This window comes from Ischnura elegans, chromosome 1, assembly GCF_921293095.1.
Source record: "Ischnura elegans chromosome 1, ioIscEleg1.1, whole genome shotgun sequence".
NCBI lineage: Eukaryota > Metazoa > Arthropoda > Insecta > Odonata > Coenagrionidae > Ischnura > Ischnura elegans.
In genome coordinates this window covers 35,604,329-35,628,346 of record NC_060246.1, presented here as the reverse complement: position 1 = coordinate 35,628,346, position 24,018 = coordinate 35,604,329, and the positions used below count along the sequence as shown (strand labels likewise).

Here is a 24,018-nt window from a genome sequence, read left to right as displayed (position 1 = left end):
AGGGGTCATTTCCATGCGCAGCCTGCAATGACCGTCATGAGGAGATATATTTAAGGAAAAGCACTCAATCCATGAGTAATGACGATAAAATACGATGTTTTCCGTCGCTTTCTCCGTAACTCCGATAGACTCTACCTTAGCTTTTTAGTATCTTTTCTTTTAATGACTGGAATGCCTCAAAGAGTAGATGCGATTTAATTATTTAGCTGCAGACAGCTTAGTTCGATCTCATATTGTTTTCATAACTGCAACTAGTATAGAAGTTACTCATACCAAAAATCTTATCACAAACCTCTGAATGGTTACTCTTATGGTTGATGTGCTTTTATTTCTGCACTAGGTTTTAGTTTACTTGAAACTCGATTGGAGCTCAACTCCTTGCACAATGAATCTTCGAAAATGTAGATTTTGGATTTCCAGTTCCTAAACAAACGACCAGTATTTAAATTCTCGGTCTTGTGATACTTCCACATTTTTTGATCCCGAGCCTTTAGAAATTCCAAGCTAAACTCATCGAAGAATGAGGTTGCCCAGGGAAAGAATCTGGCCCCTCTACCTGAATTTGCGAAATTGAAACGATTGAACGAAACTTAGTCCGGAGTTAGCTCTACCCTCAAAAATTCAAATCAACCCTCAAGTTGAATCACTGAGAGGGTGACGTAGACTTTGACAGAGAAATCGAAAGGGAAATGATCATGGGAAGTGCCTCGTAGTTTTGCATGATACCACTATTCATCCACAACACCTAGTGAAACGAAATAAATCACGCTGCGTTTGTATTTGAAAGATGTTCCATCTGCATTGAGAAAACGTCTTCGAAACTCCATGAAAAAATGGTAATTTTAAACTAGCGGGTTCCGCACTGAATTACGCTGTGTTTTATTAAGTTAGGATAGGTTGAACCATAGATAGATATGGTAATAAGCAAAGAAGGAAAATCTATTTTATATCATCTTCTAATTCTCGTGTATTATACATTGGAAGAACTGAAAATACAACATACCCTCTCTTGCTAATAATGTAGAAAGCATTCGATCCGTCTGAAAATACTCTCCTCGCAATCGTCTTTTGATCTGGGTGAATATCTTGGCATATCGATGGGGAACGGATTCCATAATCCCATCAGCATTTGGAGATAGACTGGAGAGGTATGGCAAAGGACCGTATTGAGGAACGGAAACCGGTCAAACGTGAGCGAAGGAGGAGAGAGAAGGGGGAAAGCTGTTCATTAATAGGGTCCTCAATCATTGGGCCATGAACTGCGGAGCGATTTCTCTGTGCAACGGGGCTCTCCGAGCTGCCCTATCGGCTCGGATCTAATATCAATTAAGAGGCTTTAAAGAAAAAAAAAGGCCTTCGGCTTGCACGGTAGGGAGGGGAGGAAGGACCAGCAGTAGGTAGTTCGCGAATTCGGCTACGTCCCGCAATCGATACTTAGGGAGAGGGAGAATATTGATGACGCGGCCGTAAGGTACCGTGTTATGGTGGCCTTTGATGGAACTGCTGTTAAAGGTTGAGTCCGGAGTTTCTTCCGTGACGAGGGAGTATGGGGGGAAGGATAGCCGGGCACTGCGATTGATGGAGGCTTTTCATTGGGCGAGGAAATGTGGGAAACGGGATGCGATGCGGATCAGCGGGGTGGGGGGAGTAAAGAGGTGGGATATTGAATGGGAAATGATCATGGGAAGTGCCCTGTAGTTTCGCAAGATATCACTACTCATCCACAGCGCACATTAAAACGAAATAAATGACGCCGCATGAGTATTTGGAAGATATTTCAGCTGTATTGAGAAAATAATGTCTTTATAACTCCATGAAACTAATGATAACATGATCGGGTTCGCAATGATTGACGCAGTGTTGTGTTACTATGCTTTGATTTTATTGAGCCATAAATAGAGATGGCATTCAATAAATAAAGGGAATCTATGTTATATTTTCTTTCTTATTTATCACTAATACTTTCATGTCACATAATCGGTTGTATTTTCACAAACACTTATACTGACTCAATCATTCATTCAGCCTTGGGATCGTTTTTAATGGTGATGGTAGAGCTCACCCCAGTAAAAACCACAAGCTACATCCATAAAACAATAGCAGCACTGGTGGTATTGCCCCTTTTCCAACCTCGTATTCTGAGGTTTGTTTGAGTAAGCTATCCGCAGGCGTTATCTGCTATTTAAACTCGATACCCTTCGTCTACGATCAAAACGCTTCCCTCAACGAGGACCACTCCTTCATAAATTTAAATGAGAAAAAGCAATAATTTTTCATGGTCTGAGCACGAACTAGGTCATATAAATTTGGATCTAGCGTCAAAACCACTTAAGTGACCGACTAGCAATAGGAAAAAGCACTAGACACAATTATGAATTTTCGTGGTGATTTCACGGCAGGTATATATTTGTGCAGCAAAGCTTCTCGTATTGATATTATAATTACTCGTAAATCATTTATATAGATATTAAATCTTGAGGTTAAGGTCATTAATAAAGACTTATTTCCCGATGTTTTGGAAATTAATATCCTATTTTCAAGGCTAACTATATGAAAATATGAGAGGTAGAATAATTTCAAAAGCTACTCAACAGTGCAAAAAATGTCGAATAAAGCATTTTACCCAATATTTTTAAGTTTTTAAGTTGTTCATAATGTTAGTTGCTACGTTATAATATTATATTAATATAAATAATTTGTTGCAATTACTCCACGAAAGATTAATAATGTTTTTTACAAGCAATGAACGTAGCGGTTCTCATCCATTGATTCTCAATGAATGTTCTCTTCTACGACCGGGCCATTCCAGATATCGAAAATCGATAGACCCATCGAAGCTAATCGAATTCTGTTTAATCAACTGCTCGCCCAACACCCTGAAATTATTAGGAGAGATAATGTGTCAGCGTTCCACGCAGGGGCTTAATTATAACCACCGAATCACTTAATTCTGTCCCCAATAAGGTTAAATGAGACTTTTTGGGGCAAATGAAACTTATTTTAGTCAACGTCGACGAGTTGTTGAAGCCTTTGGAACGTAGGTAAGATGGTGCGAGATGGAAAAGTAGAATAATGAGGGTGAAGGAGAGAAGGGAAGCGATCAAGAGGTTAGAAAGTTCAAGCGTTCTCGCCACGACAAAGTCTCCGATGACTTCACCGTAGAGTTTTTAGAAACTTTCAACCTGGAATCTCTCGGCACCCTGAGAGCAAGGTTTCACCCTTAAGGCTTTTGAGAAAGTTTGAAAGGGTATTGAATAGTTAACTCACACAAGGGAATAAAATCTAAAAATAGTTGTCCTTTGCTGTACAATAATTTTTCACCCGCCTAAGTCACATTTGTTCTCGACTGACGACCTAAATTCACAGGTATAATGGCTTCCGACATTGCGTAGTGGAATTCCATTTCTGAATAATTACGATCAACAATCTTCTAATAAGATAAGGTATCGAAAGTACGAATTCCATAGTGAATATATGATTTGAAATGTTTTGCATATACTTTTGCATATCGTAATTCGCCCATGGTTTTCGTTATACATCCCTCTACAGCCTATGTGCATTTGCTCCTCAAATCTCTTTTACCTTTTCATCTGCTGTTTTACCCTGTTTTCGTAATCTCAAATGCGCCTAAAATAGTACTATATTTTTTCCAATTATCAACAATAAATCGGAAATCTCTACATTAATCTCTACGGTTTGAATTACGGGAACTAAATATTAAAGTCAAATAAGATATTTATCAACTTATTTACAGAAAAGAAGCCACCATTTTTGACCGGGCAACAAATTTGACGAGAATTTTTCAATGTCATAAAATAAGTAATTGTCATAGGATGTATTACACCAGTTACGACCGATTTATTAGGAAGAAGGGACTCCGCTCTTATTCCTCACTTCCATCTTTTTCCCACGGTCTTATGTCAGGTGTTTTTCTTCCTTTCCGATATCCATTAGGCGTCCTCCTAATGATTATCACTTTATCTAGGAATTCATTCTTTTCCTCATCATAATTCATCAACACAAAATAGCTTTCCCAGTCCATCGTATAAAATTATAAAAATTAAAAAAAACTAGAACCATTGATTTATCTAAGATGGTGATCAAAAGTCTATCAGTGCGTATATTATGGTGCTCATTTTTCCTAAATCCACGTTTTATCTTTTATGAGTGAGACTACTTTTCCGTTCCAAGGCGTCAATTTAATGAACAGCGGGTGATTAATGGCACAACTTTGAGGCAGCTCTTTGAGGTATCGTTTTAATCGAAAATGCTCACCTCATGAAAGTGTGGAAATACCTCTAAACAACGAATTCAGAGCTTCCTCATAGTTAACGAAGTTAATGTGCAGCGTGTCGCCAAGACAAATAAGATAAACTTGAGAGCGGTGGGCTAGGGTGGTGGGCGGTCGGTGCGAGTGTGCAAACTTGGCCTTGACGTACGCCGCCCGATTTTATCAATCGGGGTCGCCGTCGAGTGGAAATTGAATTGAGACGTTAATTACACCCCCCTTAACCGGCAACCAAGGTTCCCGGCTTGCAAATGGGATCTCTCTCGCGGAGCTCCGCACCCAAATTGCACCTCAGAGCCGACAAACAATCCACGGCATGTTGGCGGTGTCCAACTTTACCTACCGCTGAACAGAGGGCGAGAATAGCATGAACAGGAGATGTTTTTTGCAATAAATTAAAATATCCGCGTTTGAAATACGCAAAATGAAATTTAAAAAACTGAAATTTCCAATTTTTTACCGAAAGTTACCTCCTTAAAAGTCATTAACTATAACACCCATGGAAACATACCTAGCGATTTGTCGTGCAATATAGAATAAGGAACTATTTGATTGCTACGACGGCATTAATAAGTAGATGCACCACATTCATTAAAAATTGGAAATAACCTTTCTTTGATACATTTCTCATGATGCTTCATCAGTATCATTTCCGTAATAATTATAAGATATAACCGCTAATTTATACTTGCACTTGGGGATAGAAATCTGGAATTATCACGTTTGGCGAGAACTGGAAGTGAATTATTACCGTAACACATTCCTTACAATACTACCTGCAATGTAGAAATTATACCAACAGTCACTAACTCAAAATAAAGCAGTTTTTGATTTCCTTGAAAGAAATAAACGAATGATTAATTAGTAAATAAAAGACATACCCAGGAGTTGAAAACATCCTTAATGCTCCTTAAAAGGCATTCGTAAAAAAATCCGAGCAGGACGAGAGGCGACACTTTATTTTAAGTGCTCCCATCCCCCAGGAGAGGTAGCTTTTCTTTTGGGTTTATACTGTGGTGATTGGGGCAAGCGGAACAAAAGGTTTTCAACTCTCGACAAATTAAGATACGAACAACTTTCAGAAGAAAAGCGGGCGAGAAGGCTTGGATACACGAGGCTTGGGGAGTGGGGTTGCGAAAGAAAGGCGGCAGTCGTTCTGAAGGGGCCCGATGTATTGATGAGGGCGCCGCTGTGGCCTGAATGCCACGCGCTACTCCATCCCACTCCCCGAGATACAACGAGCGGGATGGCGAGACTGGAACGGGGAGAGGTGAGGAGAAGCCGGTACCTCTTGGGTTACTCGTGAGGGGGTAGAAGAGACGGGAGCGAAGCTAAAATTATGGCTTTCCCTCAGAGAGCAGGAGTTCCAAAGGATATGCCTAAGGCTCCTCTCCATTCCTCCAGCATCTCTACGGGACCCTCTCCGCTATACGCCCACACCACTGCCTCTAGCATGGGGTTGAGGCTAGGGAGAGAGAGAGAGGGGGTCCCTTCCCCACATTCCCCCCTTATAAGGGATGCTTCAAACCCCTTTCCAGGGGTAGCGCGGAACCGTTGTCAACGGGTACAACAGATTTATGGGAGTTACCCCGGCGTCACACGACATCTCGACGATCTCTTCACCCGAGACTTGGAAAGGGAACTACCGACTTAAGCCGTACTCTATCAGCTGCACTCCTCGCATCGTCCTGCTAACCGCACACCCTTCTCTCCCCATACATTCTCAAACGTCCCCCTTATCCTGCCTCGACCTCCGGGACCGATTCTTTTCCCATCCCTGCCCTGCGGTGCTAACATCACCGGTTCACTCGATCTCCCAGAAAGCTTACCCGACGCGTCGGTAATGTGCAAGGGGGAAAGAACACCTTTGCAGCAGCAAGACCCCGGACAAAAGGGGAGGAAATCCGCGATGCGGTGGAAAAAACACGATGGTGTGATGGTTATGGGAGATGGGGTGGGCAAAGAGTGTAGCAGGGGTGGTGAAAATTCCGGAGCCAAGGTGGTGCCCCAGGGGGTGCTGCGTCGGAGGGTGCTGTACACGGGGTGGGAATGGAAAGATGGGGTTCTGTGAGGGAGGGCGGGGTTTGGTGGCGAAGGGGACGGAGGTCGTTGGATGAGTGGGAGGGCGCTTCGTGGGCGTTGGGGTCGAAATGTAAACTGAGAGAGCGCGCCGAGAATGCAAAGAGTGCACAAGAGATGCCGCTTTGTTCCTCCGACTCCCCTCTGTCCCTGCCTCTTCAGTATCCAGTAACCAGCCCTCAACGACCCGTTTGCGACATTACTTGGGCATTGCATTGGTGGATGGAGGGACCTCAAAGCGCAATTGAATAGGGTACAAGGGAAGAGGGTTGAATACCAATGCCATTAAATTTTGGAAAAGAAAGAGGCCGGTAAAATTCAATGTACACCATAAAAATGATACATGAATCAAAATGAAAAAATGCCAAGAGATAAAAACAAAATTCACTCCTAGCAAAAAGACTACGAAGTCGGATGTATACGGTCACAATCGCGGAGAGAAGTTGGGAAAGGTGCCACAAAAAAAAGAGAGAAGCGCAACACGCAGCTGCTCCCGAAAGCCGTTAGCAACGATTGGATTATGATTTTTGATTTTACTATAAAAAATAACTTCAAGGAAAAGTTAACCACCAATCGTTGGTTTCCCAGCGGAGGCTCTCGTCGTGGAGGCAGCTAGGGAATACCTAAAGGAATTATTTAAGAGGCGCCCAATTACCACTTTTAGCGCCTCCTCTTTAACGTCAGCTTTAATGAGAAGAACGATGCGTATTGTTAACCTTTCGAAAACCTGAGGAAAGAGCTTAAATAGTGTTCGGATGAGGTTAAAAACTCCTGCTGAAAAATGACCGCTACAAGGACAACTTACATTTAGAGTATGCTTCTCTACGAAAGACATGAAAAATGATACCCGCGGATAAATCCAGCGTATAGGCCTTCGAAATGTAGTGTTACAGAAGAATGATGAGGATCAAATAGATCGACCGAGTAAGTGATAGGAAAGTCCTAAGAAGATTAGGAGAGATGAGAAGCATCATGAAAGCCTTTATGAGAAGACGGAACCCTCTTATGGGCTATATCTTTAGACATAATGGCCCGATGAAGGCAATCGTCGATGAACAAGTAGATGGCAAGAGCGGAAAAGGAAGATCTATCACACAATATATGAAGCAGATAAAGAAGGATGAGAAAGAGAAGAAATGCGTAGGCGTGAAGGTTAGTTCATAGGAGAATTGAGAGGAGAGATGCGTCAAGTCAATATTAGGATTGACCAGTGATGATAATGAGCGAAAAAAACAGCACTGGTGAGCTACTTGTGATATAACAAGTTTAATAGCTTGTATCAAAGCTTACCACCTCAAATATTCCCACGAGGTGCTTGGTATGCAGGTGGGAGTCACCGAAAAATGATTCCGTTGCCACTCCTTTTTCATAGAACGTTTGACAAATTCAAAAATATTTAAGACCGAATGAATGAAGTTCTTTTCAATGTGTGCCGAACAAAATTTAAGCAACTTTTTATTTCTCTTTCGATTAATCTAATATTCGTAGAAAAATTTTACACAAAATTTTCCGTTTTCACCGGGATCACTTTTTCCTCGAACCAGCGCTCATGGAAGTAGCGACTGTAGGAATGAACGTACCGTTTAAAACGGCCTTCACACCTTCCGAAAGCTTCCTCCGACACTCCGAGAGGAAGCAATTCATTTGCGAGTGGGCAGGGACGCGGATGCCTAACCGAGGTGGCAGAGGAAGGGAATTGAGCTGCGGAGATGAGGGATGCGGGAAGGCACGTCAATTCTCTGCCGCAAACAACCTCCGCAGAGCCCGGAGAGGGAAAAAATTGCCAAGTCCTCCCTCTTCCTCTCCCGTGCACTCCTACTCATTCCTCGCCCAAGTTTTCTCCCGTGTCTTAAGCCAACATTTCCCCCCTCACACTAGTTCCTCTCTCATTTTCTTCCCTCCGACACACGGCCGCACCCCGCCTTTGGAAGTTCCGTCACGTATCATTGACATTTATGGGCTTCAACGAGGGAGAATTCTCCCTCCCTTCCTCCCCCATAAAAACCCCTGTCCCTGATGCGCCAAAAACACACTCAACCCTCTCCAAAAGGTTTTTTTTCCTCCTCCTCCTTCGTTTTATTATCAAAGGTGCCAGCGATCCCAATTATTTTTTCATTCTATTAACGCTTGGACGATTCCCCTCCTTCTGTTCCCTCCCTCTCTCTTCTGCCGTAACCCTCCGATCTGACCCTCGCAGTCTTTCTCTCTCTCATTTTTTCATTCTTTCCTCCTCCCCCCTCACCCCCTAACCCCACCGAAACAGCTAGTCGTAATTCATCAATCTGCGAGCGCGCAGCTCACGCACGGGTGGCGATCCGATGTGACGCGCGTCATGCTTCGCTGGTTCTCTCGCTGTAGTTACGCAAGTTAACGCAATGTCTGGCTGACGATTGAAGCCGCCTTCACGCGAATGGAGGCTTTCTCCCTGTCAAATCACGAGGAATCCCTCTCCTCGTTCCGAACCGTTGATTAAATCCAAGTTATTTACCTGCGGAGATTAATTGTCATTCACTAAGCATCGCGCTCCTTCCTCGTTCGATGTAATCACGTAGATTTTCTCTATTATCATCTGGCTAGCGGCTGAAATTGCCTCCATTGTTGTCAGCAGTCTTTCCTGAAGAATTTTCGCCTGCATTTTTACTGTTGACGTCTAATTAATAAGCTGACCTCCTGAAAAGAACACAGTGTACCTTCTTTCTTCTAAACATCATAGTTGTTTTCATGTAAGGGAAATTTTTATTCATCACCCGAAACATGAATGGCTTTTACGAAAATGAATTAGTTACTTTTGTGTATGTTCAATATAATTCGCCAAAATGAGGAAAGAGGAAATGTCCTGAATAGATGGTAATTAAAAAATTACCAATCACCATTTTCATATTCGAAGGAGAGGAGTTAGGCTCATAATCATAACCAATTTTTATCACAGCTTCATGTGGATAATCCTTATAAAGACAGCTATTTTTATGCTTAATAATTCACAAACCATCTTTATATAATACATAATTAAAACCTACGCTTGAAAATAAAAATACGAACTTATCACCTTTGTCCAGAACTGGAACTGTTTTTCTGCAACATATTCCTTGCAATACTTTCTCTAGGATGATTATTGAGTCCGTTGATTGGATGTATTTGTTCAAAAACTCCCCGCATTATCTGGTCATAAAAGATCGATGGTTGAAATAAAAAATTAATTTTTTTAATGCAGTTCTTTTTTTCAAGCTTTGATTGCGTCGAAAATAAATTCCTGCGGGCACCTCATTACCCTTTTGTGGATTCGCTTTTCCCCGTGACGCGACTAATTTTCCTCTCCACCGCGCGCAATCTTGACTGCAGCAGGTCCGCAGGCGAACGGAGTCAAGGAGCACGCGGCGAGAGGTGCCGAGGAGGAGGGTGCGGTGCGGGTAATGGAAAGCGGAGAGGAGCCGAGGGAAGCGGGCTGGAAGGGAGGCATAGTCGCCGCGCCTCCAAATAAACCCCACTCCTCCAACCCCTCTCTTCGGCCGCCGCGTTGTGTATGCACTACGTAAAACATCAATTCCTCCTCCGGCCTGTAGTCGTGCGGTGGCATTTCTATATTCTCCCCATGCCCTTCATCAGCCTCTCGATCCACTGCCGTCGAAATATTGCAGTGCCGTCACGCCGTGTGCACGGTTTCGCCCCCGGAATTTGGCGGAAGCGATAGGCTTCTATGCTAATGCTTTCCCGCGGCTGCATTAATTTTTTTCGGGTGTCTAGAAGTTGGAATTCAAGAAAATTCCTCGGATGAAAAATCATTCGTCTGGACGCAAATCGGGATTGCCGAATCCGCGCTAAGCACCTCAAACATTATAGCTGGCGAGGCGTCACCTAATTCTGTGGTTTTGTTTTTGATAACTGAGAAGGTGAATGATTTCTCTCTGCTCGGATTTCGCGTTTTCAGTTCAATTTAAGGTGAAAACATGGCTATTAAACATCTGGCGACGCAATTTTCTTTAAATATATATTTATTTATCCTAAGCTTAAGTACGGAGGAACGAGAGGGAATATATTAGGGTTAACAGCATCACTCGGGGTAAGAAAGGAACGTAAGCCATTAGCAAAGCTAGAGAGAGAAATATGATTAAAAATTTAAGACCTGGGAGGAAGAAGGCTAATATTTGTTCATCTTTGACCATGTAAAACTATCTTCAAAAGACAATTACCCCAAATAATGTACCAGAGCACTAGGGTGAACTCTTATATTACACGGTCGAGTACACATACATCAGTAGAGTAGCGTGACGCATTCGATTAGTAGGTCGTAGTTGATTCAATTAGCGGCTTTTCCCTTATTTAATGCTAATTTGCTTCTTGCTTCAGCATTTTAAAGATATGATAAAAACGAAAATATTTGGTGTTGTCTCATCTCCTTCACAACCTGCGGTCATCCTTAATTCATGCAGAAGAGTGAAGGAAGGGCCAAGCTCAGGAAAGAAATACCTTTCACTGACGTCACATCCTACTCTCCTGAAATTTAAATCGAATTATGCCAGATCCTCGCCGATTTAATTCGACTTCAATCACTCACTTGATTATACTTCATTCCATGAAAGAAAAATGTAAATCATCAAGTAGCCATGATATGTACTACATATATGATGTCATTTACGCTAATTACACACCATTACTAAACTCAATATTATACGCTTAGAGGCTCAACACTTCCATTTGTTACTCAGCGCCTTGTTTCTGCAGTCCTAATGGTCCATGTGTTTCATGCCAATTATTCTCCTCCCAGGCTTTTTTTGATGATTCATCACTATAGGATAAATGTATGATTTATTATATAACATAATCAGCAACCATAATTCAAATTCATAATAATATTCGATACAGGATAGAAATAAAAGCTATAATTAATGGTAAAAAAGCTAATTGTCCATCATTTTAACTGTCTCATGCTATTACCTGGGAAAGGATATGGGAAAATTAAAACAAATTTATCCTTCAGCAATTCTCTTTAATAGTGGGTAATTATTCTTCCATCACTACCCAAAAATATGTACACTTAAAATATTAATTCACTAACGACATTCCCTCAGTAGAAATTAGCTTTTTTCATCATTCTTTTTAACCAGAATTCTATCTATTCCTAATTATCTCAGAATTCAATGAAACTATCTCAAACGAATAGAGCCAGTTATGAGATGTGCTTTTTACTGTAATTTATCGATGTAATTGAATGACATGAATCATTCCCCGTGAAATCCAGACTATATCCTCTGGAGTGTTATAATTAAAAAGGAGATCGTTCGACGATAACTTGATTGAACAAAGTAAGGATTCGGGAGTTTTAATTTTCCCCGGGTCTCCGAAAAATTTGATACCTCCGAGGAAATTAGGCATTACATTATTAAAAGGCCTTCTCCCTCCAGTTTCCAGGGCTTCCCAGCTTCGTCTCTTTCTTCAGCCTGCCGCACAAGCAGAAAATGCTGCCCACCATCCTTCCTCAACCCTCCAAGATCCCTTCCTATGCGCCCGTTCCACCCGGCCACTGAACATTATTACGCTTCTCTCTACCTCGCGCCATTGCCCACTATTACACTTTCCTCACGCCCTCCCTAAATTCCTTACAACTTTTCCAGCCCTTGGACCATTCCCTTTTCCCATTTCTTTCCCTCCAAGAAATCGCCTCCAGTCCCGCAGAAACCCTTTTTCCTTCCCTTTTAAGATATCCCTTACACTTCCTTCGAATTCCGTTGCTTCCTTTTTCCGCGCGATGCTCATTTCTTAAGAATCCTCCGTCTCCCCCTCCCCTCGATTCCCATTCCTTCTTCTTCTTCTTTTAGTGTTTCACTCCTCAGGTCGATTCGAAAGGAAACGTTTCTCGTGATCTCATATAAGTTTCGCTTTCCAGCTCTTGCACTTCGCGGAATGCTTCGTAATTGGGTCAACACTACCGCAAACCTCCAGCCGTTACAGTAGCATAAGTTTCGCAGGGTGAAATTTCGGTATTGAAAGAGCGATGATAGGGATATTCAATTAGAGTATGCATTCATCATAAAATTCGAAAAATCGCGTATACTTACACAATTTCCTTGAAACAAATTACATTTTGTGGGTAAACTTTTCTCGGGATTCCTACCGGGTTAATGTTTTTATACCTACTATAAAAAAAGGCCACATAAAAAAAATTAAAAAATATAAAGGCCACATAAGGAAATTAGACTGTTTTATATAGGTGCCATAAAATAATTGGCATTGTATTTTATTTTATTATTATTTTTTAAATATATATTTTTATTTAACTAAATTTATTACAGCAATGATACTTAGCAACCAATCATTAAATAAATCAATATTCAGCCCTGATGATGAGTGCCGAGACGGTACTTGAAACGTTGGCCGTTATAAAAACAGTAACCCGGTGGGAATCCCGAGAAAAGTTTACCCACATTATTCGCCGGGAAAGCATAAAATCATATTTCACAAATTACATTTTATTCGCATGAATAAATCATTGAATGTTTTTCAACAATTCGTCTTGTACTTGTGATGAAAGAACATTTTTTTTAATGCCAGTGTAGGAAAAATGAGCTCTAATATCCAGTACACTCAAATAATTTCTGTAAAGGAAAAGTTTTTAAATAAAAATATTATCATGCCACTGAAAACCCAAGGTTTCACTAAAAAGATTCATAATAAACCGTAGATTATCATTTTAAATATAATCCCATGTTAACATAAACATCCAATCTAATTAAAATTTTGATGGAAATGCAAAAAAAAAAACATCCTGTGGCTAGAACTGCTTGTTTAGGTAATCATTCATTTAGTTAAATTTTTAAGGCCTTATGGAACAAAATTGATGAGTCACGAGTGTTTCGTGCAAAATAAAGTGTTAAGTGAATTACGGTGGGTAAACTTCTCCTTTCTCTTCAGTGCTGCTTTCTGATTGCAGTGCTCCAGCCATTGGCTGCATTCCTGACCCTGCCACCTCTTTCCCGTCCGTCCACCCGACTACATCATTCCGGGCCTCTGCGCTTTCCCCCCGATCACAGACTCCCCAATCTAAGAGTCCTTATTTGCAGTCCACACCTTATACCTCTACCCCACCCTGAGTCCTCTCACTTTTCTCCTCTTGATTCTTTCTTCTTCTTTTTCATCTTTCCGCGCCAACTTCTTTTCCAACCCCTCCAACGCTTACATTTTTTGTGCACACGCCGAATTTTTCGACTCAAGATGACTCGAATTCTAAAAAGTTCTGATTGAATTTGGAATGCTGATGCAAAAGTATTTTTTTTTAAATACAAGCACGTAGACTTTCGCATCCCTGGATTATGAGAATGATATGAACCAGAATTACTTGCCTTAAATGAGTACAAATTTTCCCCACCAGTTTTGGAATTGTGTGTTCTTTCTTACTCATCTTTAATGTCCCACATGTTAAGCAAGGTGTACATAGAAACTTTACTATTCCCATAGCAAAAAGTTCCGTATGCTTGTCAATCCGTGTGTTTGCCAATCAATACTAAACCGAGGAGTCTAAGCATACGGGTGCAGTATTTAAAGTAAATTAAAGTTCTTCCATTTTTACCGAAGATTACAGAAATTAGCGCATTATAATTAACCATAGAAACTGAAAATCATAATCTTTCAACTAATTTGCATTTAAATCCGAGGAGGAAATATCGAGTTCCTCCTCCCTTTAAAATAAGCGAGGTTAAACCATAATCAGATGGTCCATCCGACGTAACTACATGAACAGGTCAGCATATATTACGACGTAGATACTTCAGTATTCCCTTACGCTTCCATGACGTAGAGGATCAACCCTGAAGATAGGACTCCGTTTCCGAAACTTCGGCAGCCATGTCAACATTTTCCCGGTGGAAAACCCCAGTAGCTTTCTAAGGCGTAGAAAGGCTATGTTTTAATGAGAACGCCAATATTTTTATCAAGGACAGAGACGTCTCATGGTATTTTGAAGATTGCGGTAGTCCAGAGGGCAGAACGTGCGGCAAGTGATCTATGGGTTTTAAGGTCAACTCTCGAATGAAACCTTAAGACATTTGGAGTGAAGCCTCAGGACCCGCTTCCCAAAAACCTCGAAATGCGAGGTGGTCCAAGGGAAGGAAACTGACCCTCCTACCCCTAATAAGTCTCACTGATCTGAGGCTCAGTTCGAGGTGAGCTCTACTGTTACCCAATCAAATCAACCCTCGTGTTTAATCAGAAAGAGAGATGGAGAAAAGCAGGTAATCAAATGGTATTCCGTAGCACTTTTGGTGTGAGAAATTTTCGCGCCGTCATATTTTCATCATTAGATCGATGTTTTCATGCCTCCTTCACATTTTTACCCTCTACTACCTATGTCAACGGCAACCTCTGCAGTCTCTCATCCTTCATATCAAGTCCCTCCATTCTCACTTCCTCTTTCTTTACGTGAGCATGACCCTCACCCCCCTTTCCCTTTCTCTCGTCTCTCCTTTTCAATTCCATCCTCCCCTCTCTGCGGCCCCAGTAAGTGAGCAAACTTCGTCCCCACCTATCCTCTGACCCTCCTTCTCCTTTTCCTCCTTCCTCCCAGGGTAAACACTAAGGCCTGCCCTATTTTCCCTTGCCGAGCGCGTCCTCGCAAATGAAATTACTCAACCGCACCGGAAGGTGCATGGCATTCGGGGCCCTATCTTTCTTTCTGCCCCCGGTCCAAAAACTCCTCCGTCTACTGCATCATCCCTCCCCTTTTCCCCATTCAACTCCTCCCTCATTTCTCACTTCTTACCGCTACTGCCTACTGACTAAACTCTTACCCAGCACAAGCAGCATTCCCTCCACATTCCAAACAATTGACGCAGCCTTAAAAAGTCTGGAAACTCAAAGAAAAAAGCTGCGGCATTATTTGGTTAGCTTAAAAAAAAAAGTTTGCCCTTTTGGAGAAAGAAAAGCTAGGTGTGTACCTGGAAATTCAGCACCTTTATTAAAGTTTCTCCTCTTTTCCTCTGGGAAACATCTATAACAAGAACTGAATTAGCATAGTACATATAATTCTGTGAGCACAGAGTAGCCTTCAATAATATTTGGTTGGCGTCAGAGAGAAATTAAACTCCTATTTTAAGGAGGAAAAAAGAAAACTTACGTAGAAAAAAGCATTTCTCACATAAAATTATGCTGAAACCCAAAAGAAATTGAATTATAAGAGATAGCATAGTTTTACTGAATGAAAATATGATTTGATATGCAAGTGCTCGGAATATTATGATCACATGTGATGAAAGGTGCTTGTTTAAAAGTCACTTTTTAAGTTGGCTCATTTTCTATTGTTAAAAAAGATGAAAATCTGGACTAAAAAGTCGCCGCTCAAAAAAAAGTCGCCGTTCAAAAGAACGAATGTCTTGGGCTTATTTTTGGGGAAATTTGAAATCGAAAAGAAATAATGTTAGCATTCTTTACTTTTTATTTAGACCCACCTAATGACGCGTTAAAACTAAATGTTTTCCGTAAAATGAAGAGATGAGAATGCATCTATCATTAATTTTTTAAATTTTCAATTCCAATTTTGAAGTTATTTTTGCTTATGCAGATATTCGCCCGCCTTTCAGTGCAAGAGCTATCCTCAACCACCCCATGTATTTACCAGCACTCTTGTCAACCTTACCCACTCTCCATCCCTCCCTCCCTCTCTATTCCTAGTCTCTTCTTTATACTTCCTCCGTTAAGTTTGGACCCTCACCACCGTTCCTTTCACGTACCAACCGTTTCTCCCCCTATTATATGGCGCTCCACGGGAAAGTCGCCGATGAAGTTTGTCTCGGCTCTCCTGGAGGGAGGCAGGAGAGAAAGGGGTTGTCCCAAGGGCGGGCGCGGGCGGGAGTAAAGGCGAGGTCTCGTCAAATGCCCCCCACCCATCCCCTCTTCTCGTGTCCCCATTGTCTCTAAGCAACCCCCCTCCACCCCCCACACGTCTTCCTTTTCTTCTAATGCAATTGTAACTCTCGGGATAATTTTTCGGGGAAGGGAAGAATTTCGGATGAATAAGATGAAACAAATGGGGTTGCAGTCTCCATAGTCGTCGAGGATGCTGTGTGTGTGTGCCAGTCAATGCAGCAAGTCAAACGCTTCCCCTCTCTCTCTCCCTGGGTCACGCTCCTCGCTTCCGAAGTTTCTGGCGAGGAATATTGCCTCAAGGAAGGGGGCGCGGAGGGTCGGAGTGAAGAAAAGTAAACTTCGTTCTCAAGGGAGGCCCCGCTGGAATACGTAGTCATGCTTTAAAAAAGGGCCCGAGAAACTCTTTCTTCTCGGCTCATGCAGTATGAATCGGTGAATACTAGCGATGGTTAAGTTCCCCCCCTACATCGATTCCTAAAGGTTAGGCAAAACTTTTTCGCGCAAGGCCGCAACACTTCAATTCACTTGATGGAGTATGAAATGAGGGCATTATAGCCTGCTCACACACTTCAGCGTCATTTGTGACATTATATAGTTTCAAGGATGTTTCCAACCATGTATTTCCATCGATGATAGTTTTAAAAAGTTCATCCCATGCATACAACTTCCCTCTTTTTATAAACTGTCCGAATACAATGAGGTTTCTTTCTTTATTGAGGCAGTCGATTGAGTGTTCTGTTTCTTTAATGCATGGCTCTTTCATGATTCTAAGCGGTTTCCTTTTGAAAACCACGTGTCCACAAGAATATTGGCGATCACGGCAAATAAAAAGACAATGAATTGCATAAATATCTTTTTTCGTCCAAAGACTATGAAAAACCTAACTCATAAAGGTTATGCATCGGAAGAAGAGTCTAAAAGGTGAGGAGAAAGGTCGCTTTGTTATCGAAAGAGGGCTATTCCAATTTGAGGATGAGGGTCTGAAGTATATTTGCAGCACAGAGTTTACCACAAATTTAGGGAATTGAAAGACATCATGAGTATTTCAGGCAGGTATTATAGGTCTTCACGCGCGCTTGAACTCTGGGTCATGAGGTCCAAATTTAAGTCTTCTACCCCCCAATACGCAAAACATGTCTAATGCGATTGAATAAAATTTAACACGACAATTTGCGATTAGATTTCTGCTTGTGCACCGTCGCGAGCTTCATCTGCAATGGAAAGGATAGGGTGGAAATATGAGAAATTCATTTTTCAAAATTCATGCCATTCCTTGATAGAAGTAGAGACAGTAATACATTGTATCCTCTATATCAGCTCCATATTCAGTCTGGTTCCAGGATTAGCTCTTTCTCCGATTTAGCGCGATTTAAACGCGTCGTCATTACTAACTTCTGAGTGATATGAAGCTTAAGGATACACCGCGGCAGATCCTTCATGCTAACACACTAAAACCCGAGACACCAATACAGATGACCGACCTGGTTATTCCTGGCTCGTAGCTTAAGCCATTCGTTCCCCTTAGAATTACGCCACAGGCTTCCTCCCTTCTCCGCGTGCTCGTGCAGACGCAACTAATGCCTCGTCACGTCTTCCCGGCAGCCTCCGCTTCTCAGCATCCTCAAGCAGAACCGGAAAAAGGTGTTAAGTGGGTAAATACAGACAGGCATATGGCGTCGGCTCGTATTTCTTCATCCTCTCTCCCTCCTCCACCACCTTCTCTCACACGCAGTCAGCCACCCATATCAGCAGGCCTTACAAACGGTCCGAGCCATCCAACATCTTGCTTGGCACGCTGCACTTGACATAAGGCATGCACGAAATGTTCGAACGCGACTTGAAATTTGATTACGGAATAGCTGCAAGAAATCCACTCCGGGAGACCCCCGACTCGCCCGAAAAAGCGCGAATTATGTGGGCATGTTGGAGCGGGAGGGTGGGATTGCAAGTTGGGTTCTCCGTCCGCGGAGAGGCAAAGTAATTAATGCATCGGGAGGATTACTGCACTGCGATGAAGGGGGTGGGGCAAGAGGACGGGGATGGAGAATAGGTTGGTGAGCATTAGAGGAGGGGCAAGGGTGTGGAAGGCTGTGTTTTCAGCGTGGAGGCAAAGGTGCGGGGAGCGGTCTGGGTGCGAGATGCGAGGAGAGGAGAGGCCCTCATTTATTTGGCACAGTGGTGTGTGTGTGGACGGAGCAAAGAGGTATGGGGTGCGAGCAAATTAACGCTTTTTACCGACTCGGAGGTGCGAGAGGGAAAGAGATAAAGAGAGAGGAGCGTTGGTTCATTTACGACCTCTGCAGCAGTCCCATCTTACAAGAAATTAAGATGCATAGCGAGCGCCGTGCGTCTGGCGAAAGGAATTCGGAATGAGAAAATACGGCATAAATGCACTCCGAAGTGTATTGTTATTTTAAAACCATTATCTGCGCGTGCTTGGCATATTGAAGCAGTAAACATCTGCTGGTTTAAGGTAAGACCGTGTGCGAAATGAAAAAAAGTGAATCCCGAACGAGCTAAAGCTAGGAGTTATTTATGATGAAATAAAATAAGGATCAACAATGTCGAATCAGCGCTCATTTTATTCGACTACCCACGTAGCCTAACCTTGAGAAAAGCCAAATTATAAGTTGGTCGCGATCTCTTCGGTATAATTTGTATTTCCAACAATACACTAAGTACTCTATTTCAGTGGTATTACCTCCTATCTATGAATTGATATCAAATTCTGTAAATCCTTTATTTTTCTAACATCTTATTCCAAATAGATATCTACTCTCAGTTGTTTTAAACTCATTTTTTTCATATCAAAGGTTTCCGTATTTACATCTCCAACTGCAGTGATTGATAAATAAAAATATTTATCTTAATTTCCACATGACTTTTCGCAAAATTATCCTTCAGCGAAAAATTAAGTATTTTTTAATTTCTTTACATATAGGGAAATTTTAACATGATCCATTTAATCACTGCGAAGAGAAAAACTTACAATTCAAAAATTAGTCTACTTCATCAAGAGAGAGTTTTTTCTAGTATCTATCGTTAACACCAAAAATAATTTGACCAATACGCGAATGGGTTTCCAGGAAACTTTGAATACACTTATAGAAAGTCGTGAAATATCACTCTGCATCTACGATATGTTATGTTTAAATCTGTATCTACCCTGATTCACCTGATTTCCTGCTTACCGAAGCTCAAAAGCTGATGCTTGGCTTCAATAACTGTAAATTTTGTTTTTGCCTATAGAGATTAGGTGATAGTAACCCAACGCATGCAGTATCTTTAGAAAATATCCCACATAATCGACACATTCACGATAATAATAACATAACCGTCTAACTGAATCGATATCTTATACGATAGTGAGGTTTAAGATGTTAGTATAGCATTGCTGAACACAAAACACTCATAAAAATAAATTGAAATCAACATACTTCTTGGGTGTCGTACAAATTTTGGAAAAAATGCTTTAATCTATTTTACCTCCATCGAGACTTATTCTTTGCAACACACTCCATAACTTTTTTCTTCTTTTTTAAGTGGCCTGTCGGTGATTTCTCCGAACGTGGCGGTGCCAGGAAAGCCGACGGCTGTCCTCGTGACGATACACAAGGTGACGCCACCTCTCGGAGGTCCGGCGAACGAAAATTCGACCTCTTCCTCCACCACCCCCGCCACGCCCCCTGATATTTGGATGCAGACCGGTGGACCCGTCAACGTGACCGTGAGTCTCTTGCAGATTCCGCCGGCTGGCGAGCCGCACCCGCGCACCCACAAGGGCCAGCAGAGGCAGTACCAAGTCCTAGCGGAGGTCACGAAAAAAATATACGGTAAGTGCCATTTTTGGTAGCAGCGTTATCACTTTTATTTACCGTAATCAAATCGGTGGTTTAATGTTCATATTAGGCTAAGGTTACAGCAGTTTCCTTTTCTATGTTTTGAGTGTATGATTACGCCCGGTTACCACAGTTAATTCTTTTTGTTGAAGTGGAAGAAAAATGAATAAAATTGGAATTGAAAATACAATTATCAGAAGATAATGAAGCGTATTAAAAACTGAGGATATGAATTAATTCCATCATTTTTCACGCAGAGATACAAATTTTCAACCAATACTTAAACCCCAGGTGACATAAAAAAGCAAAAGATAAAAGGTCTGGCGAACGTGTGAATCAGCCAATCAGTCAGGACACCTTCCTTTATATTCGTTCTTATATACGTGTCTCACGTTGTAGCCTTCTTAGTGCAAAAATTCCGTAGAATAAATATCATTCATCAATGGCATATCCTTCGAAAGGTCGGATGATGGTGTGAGTCGTCTTTGCTAATCTGAGAGTATTATATTTAAGCGAAGTGTTTTGTACATGGAAAATAGAAATACAGAACCTCCATACTTTTTCTTTATTCCTCGAAAAACTACCGCAAGCAGGTTTTTTGTTTGTTCCCTGAACGAATTTTGAAATGTCTATTTTGAAAGATGCCAATACTTTTGCCAATATAATAAGATGCCAATTGTTATAATTTTCATGCTGAGTTATACAATTCATTCTTTTTTTATTTTTTATTTATTAAATATTTTATTGTTTGAATAATCCACATGGAATAAATCATTCATCTTGACCGGGATACGAACCCAAATCCTCCGATTTCTGGTAGAGAGCTTTGGCTAGTTAAGCTACCGAGGCGTCATTCCCCTCTGTGGACATTTGAGGACTATGCAAATTTGTGCATTGCGGTTGATCCCGTGAAGTTATCAACGTGGTTAGCCACGGTATAGTTAAATTAGCATTTTTATTGCTATTAATTTCTTCATGCTCACTCACTCAGTAACTGAACCCGAGAATCGGTTTAAATTGCTTCATAAGAAAGTGTATACATACTTGACTAAAGATGAGGATATGTGACGAGGAAGCGACCAAAAACATAGGCCATTGGCACCATAAGAGAGAGGTTAGGAAGGAAGAAGGGTGGAGACACACCCGGCGTCGGTGTTAGCCTGCTCTAAACGAAAGGACAACGATTTAAGGTTCTATCCAATGAAATGAGTGCTAAATTTGAAGTTCCCTCCACACAACACTCAAATAGGAATCGGGTAGCCAATCTCCACCAACCCTGGGATTCGAACTCGGGTCCACGAGGGGAAAATCCGACCACCAAAATATAGCCACCGCACCAACTCTATTCCCATTTATAAAACTACGTGTTTGCGATACGTAACATCATATATTCAATTAAATATGCTCAAGTTGAACGAAAAGTTTTCTAATATTTTTACGATGTAACCAAAATATTCTTAAGGCTTTTAACGGTTTTGGACAATTGGAAACTTTATTATAGCACGAAGAAAACCTATTCTCAAGTAAACAAAAATCTTTTCCCATTACTCGCTCAACTCTTAAATACTATCAAGAGAATTATATATAGGATAGACTGGGAAAAAGGCTAATTTTGAAAAAATATTTCCATATCCTCAAAAATAATGGAGCTCAAAATCGTTATTTAAACGAAGCAGTAACTATCGGGAAGCTAAGGACCAGCTTGTCAATTTAATTTCAAAAAAATTAGCGACAGACCAAAAAAAAAACCTCGACAGACCATAAAAAAAACAACTTCGAAATAATAACAGTAAAAATTTATGAAATGAAATGAATAATGGCTCTAAAGTAGGCATTGAAACTTAAAATACGACCCATACTAAAAGATAATTTCAAAATGAGTAATTTAACTGGATTTCAACTCGTTACATTCATTCCGATTTTTCAATCGAATTACGTGCACTTAACATCGAGTAGCCTAAAACTCTGCACGTGGAAGATGTAAAAGAAACATTTTTACCTCGGCAAGGCACATTTCAGCACTACCTTGTTGGTGATTCACCCAATCAAAATTAAATTTGTCTCAATGGCTATCCCAGAGATTGCGACAGAATTTATGCAAAGCAAGAAGAGACAAATATAGAGCTGGTGGCTTGTTTCCGAGTGTGTAAGTCACTTTACAATGTAGAAATTTCCAAGCCCGAGAGATAGAGTAGTGCAATGCATTTCCGTCTACGTCTGCAATGAGGATAAAAATAAAGGCCATAAAAGAATAACATATATAACTACGCACCAAGGGTAATAAGCAGCAATTTTATTATTTTTTTTTACTTTTCCATTCTTGACCTTGTTTAATACATTTTATAATATTTCTTGGAGTTTAGGTCAATATAAAACAAGTTATAGCTAACGCTTCGATTAATTTTAAATCATTATCAGGGATATGAAAAAAAATACAATATTTTTACATTTTTATGTAAAAATATTGTATATCGTTGTCATCTTTGTATTTTATATTGTTCATATTTTTTCGTTCATAGCCCTGAGGATGATTTAAAATAAATCGAAACGTTGGCTATAACTTGTTTTACATTGACCTAGACTCCAAGAAATATTATAAAAAGCAATTTTATTATTTACATCGCGGGAGGGCGGAGTGAAGAGATCGGAGCGATGACGCGGCGCGGGAGTGGTGGACTGACGTCTTCGTAGTCGAGGCAGCATGAGCACACTGTACTCGGCTTCGAAAAGATCCCGCAGATAAGCGACCCCGGTGGAATCCTGCCTTTTTAAGAGAGGATGGGTGCGTGACGAACGGGAATTAACAGCGCCATTTGCGGGAGACGGTGGTTTGGCGTGAGGAGCAAAGAGGGAGGGATGTTCTTTGAGAAGAAGAGATGGATTAGCCGGTTGGCCGCCCACTCGGGAAATCCGGGAAAACCGGGAATAGGGCTTGAACGAGAGGGTCGAGGATAAAAAATTCAGGAATAGCCAGACGTTACGGAAAAAAATAAAATAAACAGATGAGCATCAACGAATACTCTAACTTAGTCCAAAATTACTTTATTTTTACATTTTGCTCAAAAACGTAAATGAGTCGCTTATAGAAACGGTATAAGAAATAGGCATATTAAAGAAAATGAAAATTGAAAACAATACTTATACCTTATGAAAAATCATTGTAAAGAACAGATACCCGATATTAAATAATGGGACTTCATTTCAAATAGCCATATATTTTGTAATAGAAATACTGTATTATCGTATTAAACTATAGAGAATTTCGAATCGTAAAGAAGGAAAGAGTGAATCCTGGCGTGAACCTCACGATTTATAGTTCATGAGAGAATACTCAAAGTTTTATTGTGGTATTTTCTCATGCTAAAGGTATTTTTAGTTAAACATATTGAATACAATAAAATTTTCATACACCATGAATTTTAAATTGTATGTTTTCTACCCTACACCACACTTCTCTTCCTGAATAACTACGAGTAGTTATTCCCTGTATCATAAAATACTCAATAAATATTTTTTTACTATATTATAACAATTTTATTTTCGTGCGTGAAATTTGATTTTGCTCCTGCCAATGTTCAAGCGCTTAAAGTAATTTTCAAATTGCAAGAATATTTAATGATGATTTTTCCGTATTTTATAATGCTTCAGATAGTTCATTAAATAATTTTACACTATTTTTTGTAAACGAATACTTGCAGATAAGCAAACTACAACCTGTTCATATATTTTTTAGTATTGAAAACGATTAATACTGAAACTATGCCGTTCGACCATTTAGACCTCCGAACAGCATAATACGTATTCCAATAAAACATATTGAGCTTTAATGCTCTGACAGCGCAATTTTTTTATTTTGGTTATACGAAACTTTATCAGTACCGTCTACTCTGTCATGTACTTGAAAATTGACGTGCTAGAACTGAGAATTTTAATGAAGTACACCAAATGCATATGATTGCT

The 24,018-nt window shown here is 40.8% G+C and overlaps 1 protein-coding gene across 1 annotated transcript in view; it reads left to right on the top strand.

Annotated features, from left to right (window-relative positions):
- The window catches only part of LOC124160222 (C3 and PZP-like alpha-2-macroglobulin domain-containing protein 8), a 515,206-nt gene that overhangs the window by 235,008 nt on the left and 256,180 nt on the right, over positions 1–24,018 (top strand). Inside the window, exon 3 of the mRNA XM_046536362.1 lies at positions 19,763–20,052. Within this exon, the coding sequence (XP_046392318.1) occupies positions 19,763–20,052 (290 nt within the window). The remainder of the gene's footprint in view (positions 1–19,762; positions 20,053–24,018) is intronic.